The sequence below is a fragment of the Aotus nancymaae genome, unplaced genomic scaffold (assembly GCF_030222135.1).
Source record: "Aotus nancymaae isolate 86718 unplaced genomic scaffold, 86718_ANA_hifiasm-v0.15.2.pri h1tg000049l, whole genome shotgun sequence".
NCBI classification, from domain to species: Eukaryota; Metazoa; Chordata; class Mammalia; order Primates; family Aotidae; genus Aotus; species Aotus nancymaae.
Window position 1 is genome coordinate 27,690,633 of NW_026988463.1, and position 17,283 is coordinate 27,707,915.

Sequence of the window (17,283 nt, forward strand, 5' to 3'; positions counted from 1 at the left end):
GCATCCACTTGGTGTCTTCCCTGTGCAGTACCAAGGATAAAGAGATGAATAAGGCACTTTTTATCCACTGTGGAGGAATTCCCTGTCTAGCGACAAAGACAGGCTTGTAAACGAGTAATGATAAGTAGAAAGTGATGAGTGCTTATTATAGAAGTTTAAATGGTGATGTGGGAGTGAGGTGGAAGGAAGAGCTAATGTAAGAAGATATGGACAATATTTGACTTGAAGTTTGAGAGGTTCACCAGGTCAATAATGCCATTCCTAGCAGGTGTCCTTCCCTCCCTTCATGGTACTTGCCCAGATTGTGGGGCTTGGCATTGCTAGTTAATACTGAAAGTAAGCTCTTGTCTCCCCTCAGACCTGGGTCTAGCAGTATCTACAAAGACATAGGTAAAATGAACTGGTACCACTCAGACCTCCCCATCTCCCTCCCCTCAGAGCAACCAAAAGCTTCTCTTTTCCTTTTCTTCCAGGTGAGCTTTCCATGGAGGAACTATTACAGCAGTATGCAGGAGCCTATGCCCCAGGCTCTGGGAGCAGTGATGATGAGGATGAAGATGAAGTTGATGCTAATAGCTCTGACTGTGAACCAGAGGGGGCCATGGAAGCAGAAGAGGCTCCTCAAGAGGATAGTAGCAGTCAGTCAGGTGAATATGTGATCATGAAGCAGGAGCTGGGTAGGGTAGCCATTGGAGGAGCAAGTATGGTGAGCAGTAAGCCTTGGTCTTGTGCTTTAGACTCCGCAGAGGACCAGAGTGAGGATGAGGAAGATGAGCATTCAGAGGAGGAAGAAGAAAGTGGAAGTTCAGCATCAGAGGAATCTGAATCTGAAGAGTCTGAGGATGCCCAGTCACAGAGCCAAGCAGATGAAGAGGAGGAAGATGATGATTTTGGGGTAGAGTACTTGCTTGCCAGGGATGAAGAGCGGAGTGAGGCAGATGCAGGCAGTGGGCCTCCCACTCCAGGGCCCACCACAACTCTAGGTCCAAAGAAAGAAATTACTGACATTGCTGCAGCAGCGGAAAGTCTCCAGCCCAAGGGTTACACCCTGGCCACTACCCAGGTATCCCCAGGTTCTGGCCTCTGCTTTCTCATGTCTTGACTTTTTGTGTCCCCATGACAAATGCCTCATTTCTATTGTGTTGCTTCTTTTTCCTCTCTGCCAGGTAAAGACGCCCATCCCCCTGCTTTTGCGGGGCCAACTCCGGGAGTACCAGCACATTGGGCTAGACTGGCTGGTTACCATGTATGAGAAGAAGCTTAATGGCATTCTTGCTGATGAGATGGGGCTTGGGAAAACCATCCAGACTATCTCCCTGCTTGCCCACTTGGCTTGTGAGAAAGGTAAGTAGGCAAGGCCCCTTCTTTTGTGCCCCCTAGTCTAGCTCCTTGGGGAGCTTGTTCAGTGGTGACTTCAGTTTCATTGACTCTGATCATTAACTGTATAGAGAGGACAGTGTAGGTGCTAGGATTCCTAGGAAGGACCAAAGGGTGGTCAGGGTTATAACTGTGGAATCGGAACCACATTTCCTTACCATCTCTCATTTTTTTTGCCAAACAGGTAACTGGGGTCCCCATTTAATCATTGTTCCCACCAGCGTGATGTTGAACTGGGAGATGGAGTTGAAACGTTGGTGCCCCAGCTTTAAAATCCTCACTTACTATGGAGCCCAGAAAGAGAGGAAGCTCAAGCGGCAGGTTCGATCTTTTGTGTGGTCACTTTCCCCCATTGATGCCTCCTTAATTTTTAAGCCCTTTTCTCAGATGAGTTCCTTTCCCTCCTCTTTTTAAAAAAAATTAAATTTTTGTAAAAATAGAGATGGGGTCTCACTACGTTACGTAAGTTGACCTTGAACACCTGGGCTCAAGAGATCTCCCGCCTCAGCCTCCAGTACTGAGATTACAGGCGTAAGCCACAGTGCCCAGGCCCCTCCTCTTTCTGTCGCTCCATTCTTTGCTGGGATTGTCTCTTCTAACCTCATTTCTGTCCTTTGAGGAGCTTAGCATATCTTCCTTTTGTTCTCTTTTCTTCTCATCCCACTATCTGCTGTCTGTCTTTGATTCCTTAGGGCTGGACCAAGCCCAATGCCTTCCATGTGTGTATCACGTCTTACAAGCTGGTGCTGCAGGACCACCAGGCCTTCCGCCGTAAGAACTGGCGCTATCTTATTCTGGATGAGGCTCAGAACATCAAGAACTTCAAGTCACAGCGCTGGCAGTCACTCCTCAACTTCAACAGGTGGAGATGGAGATGGGGATTCATGGAAGGGTTGACTTGACTTGAAGGGTGGGCTGCCTGGGTTGAGGAATGTATCCGAATGCCCAGAAGGTTGGGAGCTTGCTGACCATCCTCCGTCTGATTCTCTGTCTCTTTGCAGCCAGAGGCGCCTGCTCCTGACGGGAACTCCCTTACAGAACAGCCTTATGGAGCTGTGGTCCTTGATGCACTTTTTGATGCCCCATGTCTTCCAGTCTCATCGAGAGTTCAAGGAGTGGTTCTCTAATCCCCTAACTGGCATGATTGAGGGCAGCCAAGAATATAATGAAGGTCTAGTCAAGCGCCTCCACAAGGTAGGGCCTGCAGTAGTTTGTCAGGATATCCAGAATGATGAGGAACTCTAAGGGCAGTGCCCAGGAAACCCTTGGGGAGGGGAAAGTCTGTGCCAGGCTGAACTCACTCAGTTGTCAAGCTGCAGTGTTCTAGTGACTAACCCATTACCAGATTGAGTTGACCTTATCTTAGTCATAAATTCTGTTATTTATTTTTATTTTTATTTTTTTTGAGACAGAATGTCACTGTGTCGCCCAGGCTGGAGTGCAGTGGCGTGATCTGGCTCACTGCAACTTCCGCTTCCTGGGTTCAAGCAATTCTCCTGCCTCAGCCTCCCGAGTAGATGGGGTTACAGGTCTGCGCCACCATGCTTAGCTAATGTTTGTTATTTTTAGTAGAGACAGGTTTCGCCATGTTGGCCAGACTGGTTTCAGACTCCTGACCTCAAGTAATCCACCCCACCCACCTTGGCTTCACAAAGTGTTGGGATTATAGACATGAGCCACCGAACCCAGTCTGTTTGTTTTTGTTGTTGTTGTTTGTTTTTTCTTGTTTTGAGATGGAGTCTTGCTCTGTTTCTCAGGCTTGAGTGCAATGGTGCGATCTCAGCTCACTGCAACCTCTGCCTGCTGGGTTCAAGCAATTCTGCCTCAGCCTCCCAAGTAGCTGGAACTACAGGTGCACGCCACCATGCCAGGCTAATTTTTTGTATTTTTAGTAGAGACGAAGTTTCACCATGCTGGTCAGGCTGGTCTCAAGCTCTTGAACTCATGATCTGCCTGCCTCGATCTCCCAAAGTGTTGGAATTATAGGTGTGAGCCCCTGTGCCTTGCCTGTCTTCACCCAACCCCCAGCGGAGTCTTGCTCTGTCACCAGGCTATAGTGCAATAGCGATCTTGGCTCACTGCAGCCTCTGCCTCCCAGGTTCAAGTGATTGTCCTGCCTCAGCCTCCCGAGTATCTGGGATTACAGGCATGCACCACCACGCCCAGCTAATTTTTGTACTTTTAGTAGAGATGGGGTTTCACCATACTGGCTAAGATGGTCTCGATCTTCTGACTTTGCGATCTGCCTGCCTCGACCTCCCAAAGTGCTGGGATTACAGGAGTGAGCCACTGTACCTGGCCCACCTGTTTTTTTTCTTCGTTTGTTTGTTTAATGGTGATATTTTTGTCTTTTTTTTTTTTTTTTTTTTGAGTAGATTGATACTGCTGATTGGTTTCTGCTTGGATTTCTCTTTATCTGGATTTTTTCAATTTATATTTTCAGTGTTTCTCTCTCTCTGATCTTTGGCTCCCTTCTCTTTTGCCCAGCTTTTGAATAACATCTTTCAGCATTCTGCTCTTCACTTTTTTGTGTTCTCAGTCTATGTATCTCACAGGTCTACTCATTCCTAAGGCTTTGACTGTTTCTTTTTTTGAGATGGAGTCTTACTTTGTCTCCCAGGCTGGAGTGTAAGCAGCGCAGATCTTGGCTCACTGCAACCTCCGCCTCCCAGATTCAAGCGATTATTCTGTCTCAGCCTCTTGAGTAGCTGGGACTACAGGTACATGCCACCACACTCGGCTAATTTTTGTATTTTTACCAGAGGTAGGGTTTTTCACCATATTGGCCGGGCTGTTCTTAAACTCCTGACCTCGTGGTCTGCCTGCCTTGGCCTCCCAAAGTACTGGGATTACAGGTGTGAGCCACCGTGCCCAGTGGCTTTGACTATTTCTTATGTGATAAAGACTCCAATGTCTACTAAAATCCCTTGACTTTCTAGGTCACTCGACTCATATTTAAATTTCTGATTTGATATCTTTAATTGAAAGCTCCTCTTGAACTCACACTTTTTTTTTTTTTTTTTTTTTTTTAAATAGAGAAAGGGTTTTTCCATGTTGGTTAGGCTGGTCTCAAACTCCCTAAGTGCTGGGATTACAGGCATGAGCCACTGTGCCTGCCCCAAATTCACACTGTTCTAAGCCAGACATCTCTAGCCTATAGCCTATTATTTCTACTTCATCTTGGTCAATCACTATCATTTGTAAACTAAGCTAGAAAACAGGAAGTCTTCCGTAACTATTACTTTTCCTTCATTTACCTCCCTTCCTTCACTTTTTCCATGTCACTGTAGACATTGGTGACTGTGTCCTATCAGATTTAATCTTCTGAGATTACAGATTTGCCTTTTATCTCCTGTCAAGGCCACAATTTTTATTCTTCTAGATTTATTTTGATCATCTTGTAAACTTAAAATCACTCTTCAAAATGTAGTTTGAGTCCTCTCTCCTGTGTAGTTGGTCTGCCCACAGTGCTTCCTTACATCACTTCCTGTGTCATGGTGTCATTTGCTTTGTGTCTGTCTCCTTCAGCAGACAGTAAATCTCTTGAAGGCTTGCAGTTGACTCATCTTTGTGTTGTTGGTGTCTGACATAGTGTGCTGTATGGCTCCATTAGTGTTTGCTGAGGGGCTTAGGCTGGGGCTCACTGCCTGAGTTCTCCTGTTAGCCTCCCACTTATTTGCTTTTAGGTTTTGAGGCCTTTTTTACTGCGCCGAGTTAAGGTGGATGTTGAGAAGCAGATGCCCAAAAAGTATGAGCATGTTATCCGCTGCCGGCTCTCCAAGCGTCAACGCTGTCTCTATGATGACTTCATGGCACAGACCACGTAAGGGAGGAAGGAGGGTGGGTCCTGGGACTTGAGCTTGGAGTGTAAGTGGCTGTTAGGACGTCCTATTTATTTTTCCTCTTTCCCCAGAACTAAGGAGACACTAGCCACAGGCCATTTCATGAGTGTCATCAACATTTTGATGCAGCTGAGAAAAGTTTGCAATCATCCAAATCTGTTCGACCCTCGACCTGTTACCTCCCCTTTCATCACCCCAGGCATCTGCTTCAGCACCGCCTCTCTGGTGCTAAGGGCCACTGATGTCCATCCCCTCCAGGTAAGTATGACTCTATTAATGTAAAATGTAAAGGTTATTGGAATTATCCCAACCATGTACCTCTTTTCTTTAGACTAGGGCCTGACTTTTTGCATCCTTATTACTCGTCTAAGTATCATTCCCTTATTTTTATTTGTACTTTAGGCATGTGACTTAACAATGGTTTAACTTAATATTTTTTGACTTTACTATGAATTAATCAGGACATATCCCATCGTAAATTGAGGAGCATCCGGACTTAATGGTTCAACTTAAAATTTTTTACTTTTTGATGGGCTTATCGAGGGTATTAAAGGGTATTACATTCTCAACTTGCTGAGGGTTTATTGGGATGTAACCTCATTGTAAGTCCAGGAGCATCTGCACCACATTTTGTTTATCTGTTCATCTGTCAGTGGGCACTTGGATTGTTTTGACCTTTTGACTATTGTGAATAAGGCAATGAACATGGGTATACAAATATTTCTGCTTTCTTTTTTGGGTATTTATTTAAAAGTGAAATTGCTGTAACATATGGTAATTACATTTCTACATACTGGAAAAACTTCCACATGTGTACCTTAGTAGTTGTACAGTTTACATTTCCACCCCAGCAGGACACAAAGGTTTTAATTTCTCCACATCCTTGCCATTACCTGTTACTGTTTTTTGTTTTGTTTTGTTTTGTTTTGTTTTGTTTTTGTTACACCCATATTAATGAGTGCAAATTGGTATTTCATTGTGGTTTTGGTTTGCATTTCCTTAATGATGAGTGCTGTCAAGAACCTTTTCATGTGCTCATTGGCCATTTGTATATATCTTTGGAGAAATGTCTGTTGAAGACTTTGCTAATTTGGGGGCTTTGTGTGGTGGTTGTTGAGTGGTGGGACATTATATACTTTGGAAGTTAACCCATTATCAGTTGTATAACTTGGAAATATTTTGTCACATTCCATGAGTTGCCTTTTCACTCTGTTGATAGTGTCTTTTGGTGCACAATTTTTTTTCTTGGAGGCTTTTTCCAGAGACAAGGTCTGTCTCCAGTGGTGCGATCATAGCTCACTACAGCCTTGAACTCCTGGGCTCAAGTAGTCTTTCCGTATCAGCCTCCTGACTAGCTGGGACCACAGGCATGCACTACCACGACTGGCTAATTTTTTTTTTCATTTTTGAGACAGAGTCGCCTTGTTGCCAAGCTGGAGTGCAGTGGCGCAGTCTTGGCTCAAACTGCAACCTCCACCTCCTGGGTTCAAGTGATTCTCCTGCCTCAGCCTCCTGAGTAGCTGGGAGTATAGGCACGTGCCACCATGCCCAGCTAATTTTTGTATTTTTTGTAGAGACGGGGTTTCACCATGTTGGCCAAGATGGTCTCAATCTCTTGACCTCATGATTCACCTGCCTTTGTCTTCCCAGAGTGCTGGGATTACAGACTTGAGCCACTGTAGTTGACCCCACTAATTTATTTTCTTTTTCATTTTCTTGTAGAGATGGTGTGTTGTCACCATGTTGCTCAGGCTGGTCTCAAACTCCTGGCCTCAAGCGGTCCTTCTACCTTGACCTCCAAAAGCTCTGGGATTATAGGCATGAGCTACCACACCTAACTCTAATTTTTTTTTTTTTAAAATGATGTCTCACTCTGTTGCCAAGCTGGAGTGCAGTGGCGCAATCTCAGCTTACTGCAATCTTCACCTCCTGGGTTCAAGTGATTGTCCTGCCTCAGCCTCCCGGAGTAGCTGGGACTACAGGCACGCACCACCACGCCCAGCTAATTTTTTGTATTTTTAGTAGAGATGGGGTTTCACCATGTTGGCCAGGATGGTCTTGATCAGTTGACCTCATGATCCGCCCGCCTCAGCCTCTCAAAGTGCTGGGATTACGTGAACCACTGCGCCGGGCCTTTTTTTTTTTTTTGAGACAGAGTCTTAACTCTGTTGCCCAAGCTGGAGTGCAGTGATGCAATGTGAGCTCACTGTAACCTCCGTTCACATGATTCTCCTGAGTTCTAGTGATTCTCCTGCCTGAGCCTCCTAAGTAGCTGGGACTACAGGTGTGTGCCACCATGCCCGGCTAATTTTTGCATTTTTAGTAGAGATGGGGTTTCACCATGTTGCCCAGGATTGTCTCAAAGTCCTGACCTCAGGTGATCTGCCCGCCTCAGCCTCCCAATGTGCTGGTATTACAGACGTGAGCCACTGTACCTGGCCCCACTTTTAAATTTTGGATGTAGTCCAGTTTACTTATTTTTTTCTTTTGGTGCCTGTGTCTTTGGCATTATATCCAAGAAATCATTGTCAAATTGGCATCTTTGGCACCGTGCATTGTATTATTGCTCCTTTTTTTTTTTTTTTGAGACAAGAGTCTCACTTTGTTACCCAGGCTAGAGTACAGTGTTGCAGTCTCAGCTCACTGCAGCTTCTGCCTCTTGGGTTCAAGTGATTCTTGATTCTTGTGCCTCACCTTCTCGAGCAGCTGGAACTACAGACATGCACAATCATGGTGATTATATTTTTAGTGGAGATGAGGTTTCACCATGTTGGCCGGGCTGGTCTCCAGCTCCTGACCTCAAGTGATCTGCCTGCCTTGGCCTCCCAAAGTATTAGGATTACAGGCGTGGGCCATGGTGCTCGGCCTATTATTTATTATTTGTTTATTTATTTATTTATTTATTTTTGAGACAGAGTTTCGCTCTTGTTACCCAGGCTGGAGTGCAATGGCGCGATATCGACTCACCGCAACCTCTGCCTCCTGGGTTCAGGCAATTCTCCTGCCTCAGCCTCCTGAGTAGCTGGGATTACAGGCACGCACCACCATGCCCAGCTAATTTTTTATATTTTTAGTAGAGACGGGGTTTCACCATGTTGACCAGGATGGTCTCAATCTCTTGACCTCGTGATCCACCCGTCTTGGCCTCCCAAAGTGCTGGGATTACAGGCGTGAGCCACCGTGCCCAGCCTACTTTTTTTTTGAGACAGGGTCTTGTTCTGTGGTGCTGGCTGGGGTGCAGTGGCATGATCATAGCTCACTACAGCCTCAACCTCCTGGGCTCAAGAAATCCTCCTGCCTCACTCAACCTCCTGAGTAGCTGGGACTACAGGTGCACACTACCATGCCCGGCTAATTTTTGTATTTTCTGTAGAGACGGTGGTCTCACCATGTTGCCTAGGCTGGTTTTGAATTCCTGGGGTCAAGCAGTCCCCCAGCTATGGCCTCCCAAAGTGCTGGGATTACAGGTTTAAGCCACCACGTCCAGCCTTTTATTTTAGAGTAAGGGTGTACATGTACAGGTTTTCTTACGTGGGGTATATTGCATGATGCTGCGGTTTGGGGTACAATTGATCCTGTCACCCAGGTTGTGAGCATGGCACCCAATAGGTAGTTTTTCAGCCCTTTCCCACCATCCTCCCCATGGTAGTTTCTGGTGTGTATTGTTCTCGTCTTTATGTCCATGTGTACCCAATGTTAAGCTCCCACTTATGAGTGAGAACATGTGGTATTAGGTTTTCTGTGTCTGTGTTAATTCACTTAAGGATAATGGCCTCCAGCTGCATTGATGTTGCCAAGGATGTGATTTTGTTCTTTTTTATGACTGTGTTTTGTGTTCTTTCTTGTGGCAGCGGATAGACATGGGTCGATTTGACCTTATTGGCCTGGAAGGTCGTGTCTCTCGATACGAGGCAGACACATTTCTGCCCCGGCACCGCCTCTCTCGTCGGGTACTGCTAGAGGTGGCTACTGCTCCTGACCCCCCACCCCGGCCCAAGCCAGTCAAGATGAAGGTCAACAGGTATAAGGACTAAGGAATGAGGGGGTAGTTCCTAGAATAAAGCTGGCTGGAGGGGATCTGGGGTGGGAAGAAAAGAGTTGGATGCATGGCTGGAATGGGTGCAGACATGTGGAGGGAATCAGGGAGAGAATAACTGGACAAGGGTACTGGGATGGTCTTTTGTGTTTGTCACTTTTTCTCCCTTTCTCTTTGTTGGGTGCTTTCTTATCTCAAATTCCTATCCCTCTTTTTCCTTTGGGTCTCTTTCCTTTCCTTTGCTTTTATAATGTTTCTCGGCTTCATTTTCTTCCTTATTTGATTTTGCTATCCCTTATTCTCCTTCTCTACCTACCCACTCCCTTAATTTTTCCTCTTAGGATGCTACAACCAGTGCCTAAGCAAGAAGGCCGGACAGTGGTGGTGGTGAACAACCCACGGACGCCCCTGGGCCCTGTCCCAGTTCGACCCCCTCCAGGTCCTGAGCTCTCAGCCCAGCCCACCCCTGGCCCAACCCCCCCAGTGCTGCCAGCACCGCTGATGGTTTCAGCCTCACCTACTGGGCCCCCGCTTATTCCTGCATCTCGGCCTCCTGGCCCTGTCCTCTTGCCTCCACTGCAGCCCAACAGTGGTTCTCTCCCTCAGGGTGAGTTGAAAGGGAGCTAAGGATGACGCATGGTGCTTCAGAAAGGTTGTTCAGACTGGGGAAGAAGTAGTGAAATTAAAGGGTTTGAGGAGCTGGGTTGGGGACAGGGGTCTAGTATTTGATGGGTTGGAAGGGACTATGGAGGCTTCTGGGACCAGGCTAAGGCTTTAGTCAGGGTATATCTGACAGGTATTTGCTTTGTGTCTACAGTGTTGCCATCCCCACTGGGGGTCCTGAGTGGGACCTCACGGCCTCCCACGCCAACCTTATCCCTAAAGCCAACACCACCTGCCCCAGTTCGCCTGAGCCCAGCCCCACCTCCAGGCTCCTCTAGCCTGTTGAAGCCCCTGACAGTGCCACCAGGCTACAACTTCCCTCCTGCTGCTGCCACCACCACCTCTACCACTACGGCAACTGCTACCACCACAGCAGTACCAGCTCCGACTCCTGCACCACAGCGCCTCATTCTATCTCCTGATATGCAGGCTCGCCTGCCCTGTAAGTTCCCAGGGCTCTGTGATGAGGGACTTGAGATGGGAGGAAAGCTCAGGACCATAAGAGCATCAGATTTTAGGCAGCTTGGGTCAGGCATGATGGCTCATGCCTATAATCTCAGTTCTTTGGGAGGCCAAGGTGGGAGGATTGCTTGAGACAGGAGTTTGGAGGCTGCAGTGAGCCATGCCTGTGCCACTGTAATCATGAGCAAGACCCTGCCTCAAAAAAAATTTAAGCAGCTAACACATGTTAGTTATTATTGCCAGACATCGTTAAATCATAATTAAGAACCCTTAAGGAATTGACATAGGGAGATTACACATAGATGAATAAATAGTGGTAAGGCTAGAAAAATTTTTGGGATAAAAGGGCAGTGTAGAGCAGAGGGTGGTGATTAGCTCAGTCTGGTGGCAGGCTGTGTTAGAGGACATAAAGGAGATTGGAAGGAGTAGGTGGAGGCTGAGTTTGTTGGGGCATGGTAAATTGTGGGAAAGGCTTGGTTGTTTGAACTGGACACTTGAGGGAGAGGTGTGCTTTATGGGGTCTGTGAAGTGGTGTTGAGCAGGATGAGCCTTGTGTGCAATAAGATCTTCTCTGTTTTTAGCAGGTGAAGTGGTCAGCATCGGGCAGTTAGCCTCACTGGCACAACGTCCAGTGGCTAATGCAGGGGGAAGCAAACCTCTCACCTTCCAAATCCAGGGCAACAAGCTGACTTTGACTGGTGCCCAGGTGCGCCAGCTTGCTGTGGGGCAGCCCCGCCCGCTGCAAAGTAGGTAAAACCCACCCCCTGTCCTGCCTTTTTCCTCCTCTTCCCTGTCTCTGTTTTTGTGACTTTTTTAGATGTCAGCCTTTATGTTTCTTTCCCAAGCTTTTGGTGGGTGGGGCCAAAGGGCATGGTCGGAGGAATCTTTCATAAAGATAGGGAAGGGGTCATTCTAGAGAATTTATTCCGTCTCTGTTCTTTCCTTCTCTTCTTGCCTTGCCTCTGCCCTCCTCAGGCTGATAGCTGCTTCTCTCTCTCTTTCTCTCTTCCCTTAACCCAGGGAATGTGGTGCATCTCGTGTCAGCAGGGGGGCAGCACCACCTCATCAGCCAGCCTGCCCATGTGGCCCTCATCCAGGCCGTGGCCCCGACCCCTGGCCCTACCCCTGTCTCTGTGCTGCCTTCTTCGACCCCCAGCACCACCCCTGCCCCCACTGGCCTCAGCCTTCCGCTTGCTGCTAACCAGGGTGAGGCTCCTGGCCTTCCTACTTACTTAGCCCTTATTGGCCTTGGTCCTTCCAGGCATGCTCTGGGCTACTGTCTGTCCAGCCTTCCCACAGTGTTGTTTTCCCTTGCACATATCTCCGATATCTGTCTGCCACTTTCTCCTGCCCCTGGACTTCTTCCATCCTTTGGGTCTCTTGTTTCTTTTCTGCCTTCCTCTCAGTGTAGCTTCCTCTTGCAGTGCCACCAACCATGGTGAATAATACAGGCGTGGTGAAGATTGTAGTGAGACAAGCCCCTCGGGATGGACTGACTCCTGTTCCTCCGTTGGCCCCAGCACCCCGGCCTCCAAGCTCTGGGCTTCCAGCTGTGTTGACTCCACGCCCCACATTAACCCCTGGCCGGCTACCCACACCTAGTCTGGGTACTGCCCGAAGCCCCATGCCCACACCTACTCTGGTGAGGCCTCTTCTCAAGCTGGTCCACAGTCCTTCACCTGAAGTCAGTGGTGAGTCCAGGTGGCTGAGGCCAGAAATATTTGCCTGGAATGGAGATGAGATGGCATAGCCTGAAGATTTCTTAGTTAGTACAGGTCTCTTCATATCAGCATACTGCCTTGATTTTGCAGTAGGCCCCAGAACTGGGCTGCCTGAGCCCTGACCTAATTTCAAGATGCATTTGTTGGAATCTTAGAGGGGAAGAAAATCTAAAATTGTCAGATTACTCGGATGTTTGACTTCATGTTGTAGAAGTGAATGCTTGCTGTCAAATGGGAAGCTTGGGGGTCAGGAAAAGGTGGGACAGGGTAGTAGACAGGGTCAGGAAAATAATTCTGGGGCTAACTCATCTTCTCTCTCCACAGCTTCAACCCCCGGAGCTGCCCCCTTGACCATCTCTTCTCCTCTCCATGTGCCATCCTCACTCCCTGGGCCAGCCTCTTCTCCAATGCCAATTCCCAACTCTTCTCCCCTTGCTAGTCCTGTGTCCTCTACGGTCTCAGTTACAGTGTCATCTTCACTCCCCATCTCTATCCCCACCACGCATCCTGCCCCAGCCTCAGCTCCACTCACCATCCCCATCTCAGCCCCCTTGCCTGTTTCGGCTTCGGGTCCAGCTCTGTTGACCAATGTGACTCCACCACTGGCACCTGTTGTCCCAGCAGCTCCTGGACCTCCCTCCTTGGCACCAGCTGGGTCTTCCCCATCAGCATCAGCCTTGACTCTAGGTTTGGCCACAGCTCCGTCCCTGTCTTCATCTCAGACACCTGGTCACTCTCTGTTGTTGGCTCCCACCTCTTCACATGTTCCAGGGTTGAACTCAGCCGTGGCCCCAGCATGCTCACCAGTCCTGGTGCCAGCTTCAGCTCTGGCCAATCCTTTTCCGGCAGCACCAAATCCAGCTCCAGCTCAGGCTTCCCTTCTGGCTCCAGCATCTTCTGCATCTCAGGCTCTAGCCACCCCTCTGGCTCCTATGGCGGCTCCACAGACAGCAATTCTGGCTCCTTCTCCAGCTCCTCCTCTGGCTCCTCTTCCAGTCCTGGCACCATCGCCAGGTCCTGCTCCTATCCTGGCTTCATCGCAGACTCCAGTTCCAGTTATGGCTCCATCATCTACTCCAGGAAACCCTTTAGCCTCAGCTTCACCGGTACCAGCTCCAACCCCTGTGTTGGCTCCATCATCAACTCAAACTATGCTACCAGCCCCAGTTCCATCACCTCTTCCGAGCCCGGCTTCTTCGCAGACAGTGGCCCTAGCCCCAGCTTTAGCACCCACTCTTGGAGGCTCGTCTCCATCTCAGACACTCTCTGTGGGAACGGGGAACTCCCAGGGACCCTTTCCAACTCAGACGTTGTCATTGACCCCAGCATCATCCCTGGTACCAACTCCAGCCCAGACACTGTCTTTGGCACCAGGACCACCACTGGGTCCAACTCAGACGCTGTCTCTGGCTCCAGCTTCTCCGATGGGCCCAGCCCCGGCTCACACGCTGACTTTGGCTCCAGCATCGTCATCTGCTTCACTCCTGGCCCCAGCTTCAGTGCAGACACTGACCTTGAGCCCTGCCCCCATTCCTACCCTGGGCCCGGCTGCAGCTCAGACCTTGGCGCTGGCCCCAGCCTCTACACAGTCCCCAGCTTCCCAGGCATCTTCCCTTGTGGTTTCGGCATCTGGTGCCGCTCCCTTGCCTGTCACCATGGTATCCCGGCTGCCTGTTTCAAAGGATGAGCCTGACACACTGACATTACGCTCTGGTCCCCCCAGCCCTCCCTCCACTGCTACCTCGTTTGGTGGCCCCCGGCCTCGACGCCAACCCCCCCCACCACCTCGTTCCCCTTTCTATCTGGTAAGTTTTACTTCCTTGAAGAAAGAACAGGAAGTTGAGTTTCTTAGGTGTGTTGGTAGGGTGGATGGAACAAATGATGTCACATTTAACCTCATGAATTACAAAGCTTAACTTTATGGACCAAGTATTTGAGTGACATTTGGACAAGTCCGTTCTTTTCCCTGGGTGTGTACCCTTACCTGTAAAGTGGGAGTAATAATCCATGGGATTTCTCAGTGGGGTCATTGAGAACAAAATGTGCTTTTGCAAGTATTAATCACAAGACCTTTTTGTTACCAGTGGTCTCTTTAGTTCTTGCTTGCTTTATGAGTTAGTGTTGGAATGCAACTGCTCCATTTTACAGATGAAACTAGCCTACTGAATGATGTTCTAGGGGTTACACAATTCACAGAAACACAGATACGCTGACTCCATTGCTTTCTCCTCTTCTCTACAAGAGGCGATCCTCAGAGACAGGAAGACTTCTCAGTTGCTAAAACCATCACTGCCATTAAGTATTTGAACTTCTAAGGAGGTAGATGATACTGTAGAATATAATTCGCTAAAGATCATGAGCCTCTGACCCTGACAGTCATCTTTTCCCATTTTTTTAAAATTAAGATCCTGTTGCAATCTTTTCCCATTTTTTAACTTGCATAGCAATAAATGGGCAGTAAAAGGAACTCTTCTTTGTCCTTTTTATGATTTCTGGTATCTTTTTTTCCTGTACTCTATATATAGTCCCACGTCTGTGTGTTTGAGTTAAACTCAGTTCATCTTAACCCAGAACTAAGAAGGAAGGTCCAGTAGGTTCCTCCAGGCCCTCTGGCTTTTCCTCACTGTTTCAGAGCTGCTGCTTACTCTTTGCTTCATGCCTACTCCCCCACCCTCCACCAGTGCCATTGACTCCACCTTTGGTCTTTACTTGATACTGCCAGGTTGGTCCTGACCAGTTGGAAGTAGAGAGTAGAGGGAGAAAAGCCAAGGGTGCCAACCTGTAGTCTGCTGAATTTTTCCCTCCCCATGTTGGATGATACGTTGAATTTTGATTGCTCTGCAAGTAGAGAATAGTTTTTTGCCACTTATTTTTAAACAGTTTGGGCTATAATTCATATACCATGCAATCAATCTACCCATTTAAACTATACAATAGCTTTTTTTTTTTTTTTAATAGAGATGAGGGTCACACAGTGTTGACCAGGCTGGTTTCATACTCCTGGCCTCAAGTGAGCTCCCATCTTCACCTCCCAAAATGCTGGGATTATAGGTATGAGCCACCACGCCTGGCTGTAAACTGTACAGTAGCTTTTTAATGTATTTATAGAGTTACACAGTCAACTTAGAATCCTTCCATGCCCCAAAAAGAAACATTGCCCCTGTTAAACAGCATTCCCCAACCCCTCCATCCCTCCTAGTCCTGAATGACTACTGTGGTACTTGTTTCTCTAGTTTTGCCTATGGAGTCATAATGTATAAGGTATGGTCTGTTGTGACCGGCATTTTCCACTTAGAATAATGTTCTTTGAAGTTTATTGTGTTACAGCATATATCGGTATTTCATTTATTTTTATGTTGAATGATACTGTATGGATACCATATGAGGCTCTGACCTTCCTTCCTTGAGTTGATGGAAACAACTTCTGCTGTATGGCTATTGTGAACAATGCTGCTGTGAACATTTCATGTACAAGTTTTTTGTATGGACAGGTGTTTTCAGTTTCTGTTAACTGAGGAGAATAATTGCTGGGTTATATTGTAACTAAGTTTTAACTGTTTAAGGAACTGCCAGACTTTTCCAAAGTGGCTGTGGCATTTGACATTACCACCAACAGTCTGTGAGGATTCCAGTTTCTCTACATTTGAGCCAATACTTTTTTTTTTTTTGAGGAGTCTCTCTCTGTCACCCAGGCTGGAGTGCATTGGCATGATCTTGGCTCACTGCAACCTCTGTCTCCCAGGTTCAAGTGACCCTACCTCAGCCTCCCTCATAGCTGGGATTATGGGTTTGCACCACTGTGCCCAGCTAATTTTTTTGTATTTGTATTTTATTTTATTTTTGACATAGAGTCTTGCTCTGTTGCCCAGGCTGTAGGACAGTGACTGCATCTTGGCTCACTGCAACCTCTGTCTCCCAGGCTCAAATGATTCTCCTGTGTTAGCCTCTGGAGTAGCTGAGACTACAGGCATGCATAAGCATGCCCAGCCAGATTTTTTTGTCTTTTTAGTAGAGATGGGGTTTCACCTCGGATGATCCACTTGCCTTGGCCTCCCAGAGTGCTGGGATTATAGACATGAGCCACCATGCTCGGCCAGATTTTTTTGTATTTTTAGTAGAGATGGGGTTTTACCATCTTTGCCATGCTGATCTCGAACTCCTGACCTCGAGTGATCTGTCTGCCTCAGCCTCCCAAAGTGCTGGGATTACAAGTGTGAGCCACCAAGCCTGGCATGTCAACACTTATTTTTATTATAGCCATCCTGCTGGGTGTGTAGTAGTATTTCATTATGGTTTTCATTTGAATTTTTCTGTTGGCTAATGTTGAGCTTTATTTCGTGTGGTTGAAATACCATGTTGCCCATTTGTGTATCTTCGAAGAAATACTTGTTCAGTTCTTCTGCCCTTTTAAAATGGGTTGTCTTTATCGTTATTGAATTGTAAGAGTTCTTTATATATTCTGGTTATAGATCCATTCTCAGATGTATGGTTTACAAATTTTTTTTTTTTTGAGACAGTGTCTCACTTTGTCACCCAGGCTGGAGTACAGTAGCACTATCTCCGCTCACTGCGGCTCCTGGGCTTAAATGATCTTCCCATCTCAGCCCTCCAAGTAGGTGGGACTGCAGGTGCATGCCACCCTGCCAGGCTGCTTGTTTTTTGTTTTGTTTTGTTTTTGTTTTTGTTTTTTTTTTGAGACTAAGTCTTGCTCTGTAGCCAGGCTGGACTGCAGGGGCACAATCTCAGCTCACTGCAACCTCCATCTTTGGGGTTCAAGTGATTCTTCTCCCTCAGCCTCCCGAGTAGCTGGGACTACAGGTGTGCACCACCACACCCAGTTAATTTTTTTGTATTTTTTAGTAGAGACGGGGTTTCACCATGTTGTCCAGGATGGTCTTGATCTCTTGACCTCATGATCTACCCGCCTCAACCTCCTAAAGTACTAGGATTACAGGCGTTAGCCACTGCACCGGGCACTTGTTTGTATATTTTGTAGAGATGGGGTTTTGCCATTTTGCCCAAACTGGTCTTGAACGGGAGCTTAAGCAATCCGCCTAGGCCTCCCAAAGTGCTGGGATTATAGACTTGAGCCACTGCGCCTGGCCAGATTTTCTCTTTTGCTACTATTGAGAGCTAGCCTCAAAAGGAACTAGCTCTTTGAGTCTATTGGTTTTTCTCTGTC

At 47.5% G+C, this 17,283-nt stretch overlaps 1 protein-coding gene across 3 annotated transcripts in view; it reads left to right on the plus strand.

Annotated features, from left to right (window-relative positions):
* The window catches only part of SRCAP (Snf2 related CREBBP activator protein), a 42,845-nt gene that overhangs the window by 13,884 nt on the left and 11,678 nt on the right, over positions 1-17,283 (plus strand). For 2 of the 3 annotated variants that reach the window (XM_012470009.3, XM_012470006.3), the window contains 15 exons: positions 474-647; positions 738-1,063; positions 1,167-1,344; positions 1,562-1,698; positions 2,070-2,239; positions 2,379-2,571; positions 5,064-5,200; positions 5,291-5,477; positions 9,071-9,240; positions 9,597-9,862; positions 10,073-10,360; positions 10,962-11,126; positions 11,401-11,586; positions 11,805-12,071; positions 12,426-13,906. In XM_012470009.3, the coding sequence (XP_012325432.2) occupies positions 474-647; positions 738-1,063; positions 1,167-1,344; positions 1,562-1,698; positions 2,070-2,239; positions 2,379-2,571; positions 5,064-5,200; positions 5,291-5,477; positions 9,071-9,240; positions 9,597-9,862; positions 10,073-10,360; positions 10,962-11,126; positions 11,401-11,586; positions 11,805-12,071; positions 12,426-13,906 (4,325 nt within the window). The remainder of the gene's footprint in view (positions 1-473; positions 648-737; positions 1,064-1,166; positions 1,345-1,561; positions 1,699-2,069; positions 2,240-2,378; positions 2,572-5,063; positions 5,201-5,290; positions 5,478-9,070; positions 9,241-9,596; positions 9,863-10,072; positions 10,361-10,961; positions 11,127-11,400; positions 11,587-11,804; positions 12,072-12,425; positions 13,907-17,283) is intronic. The other variant, XM_012470007.3, reaches the window with a different exon arrangement.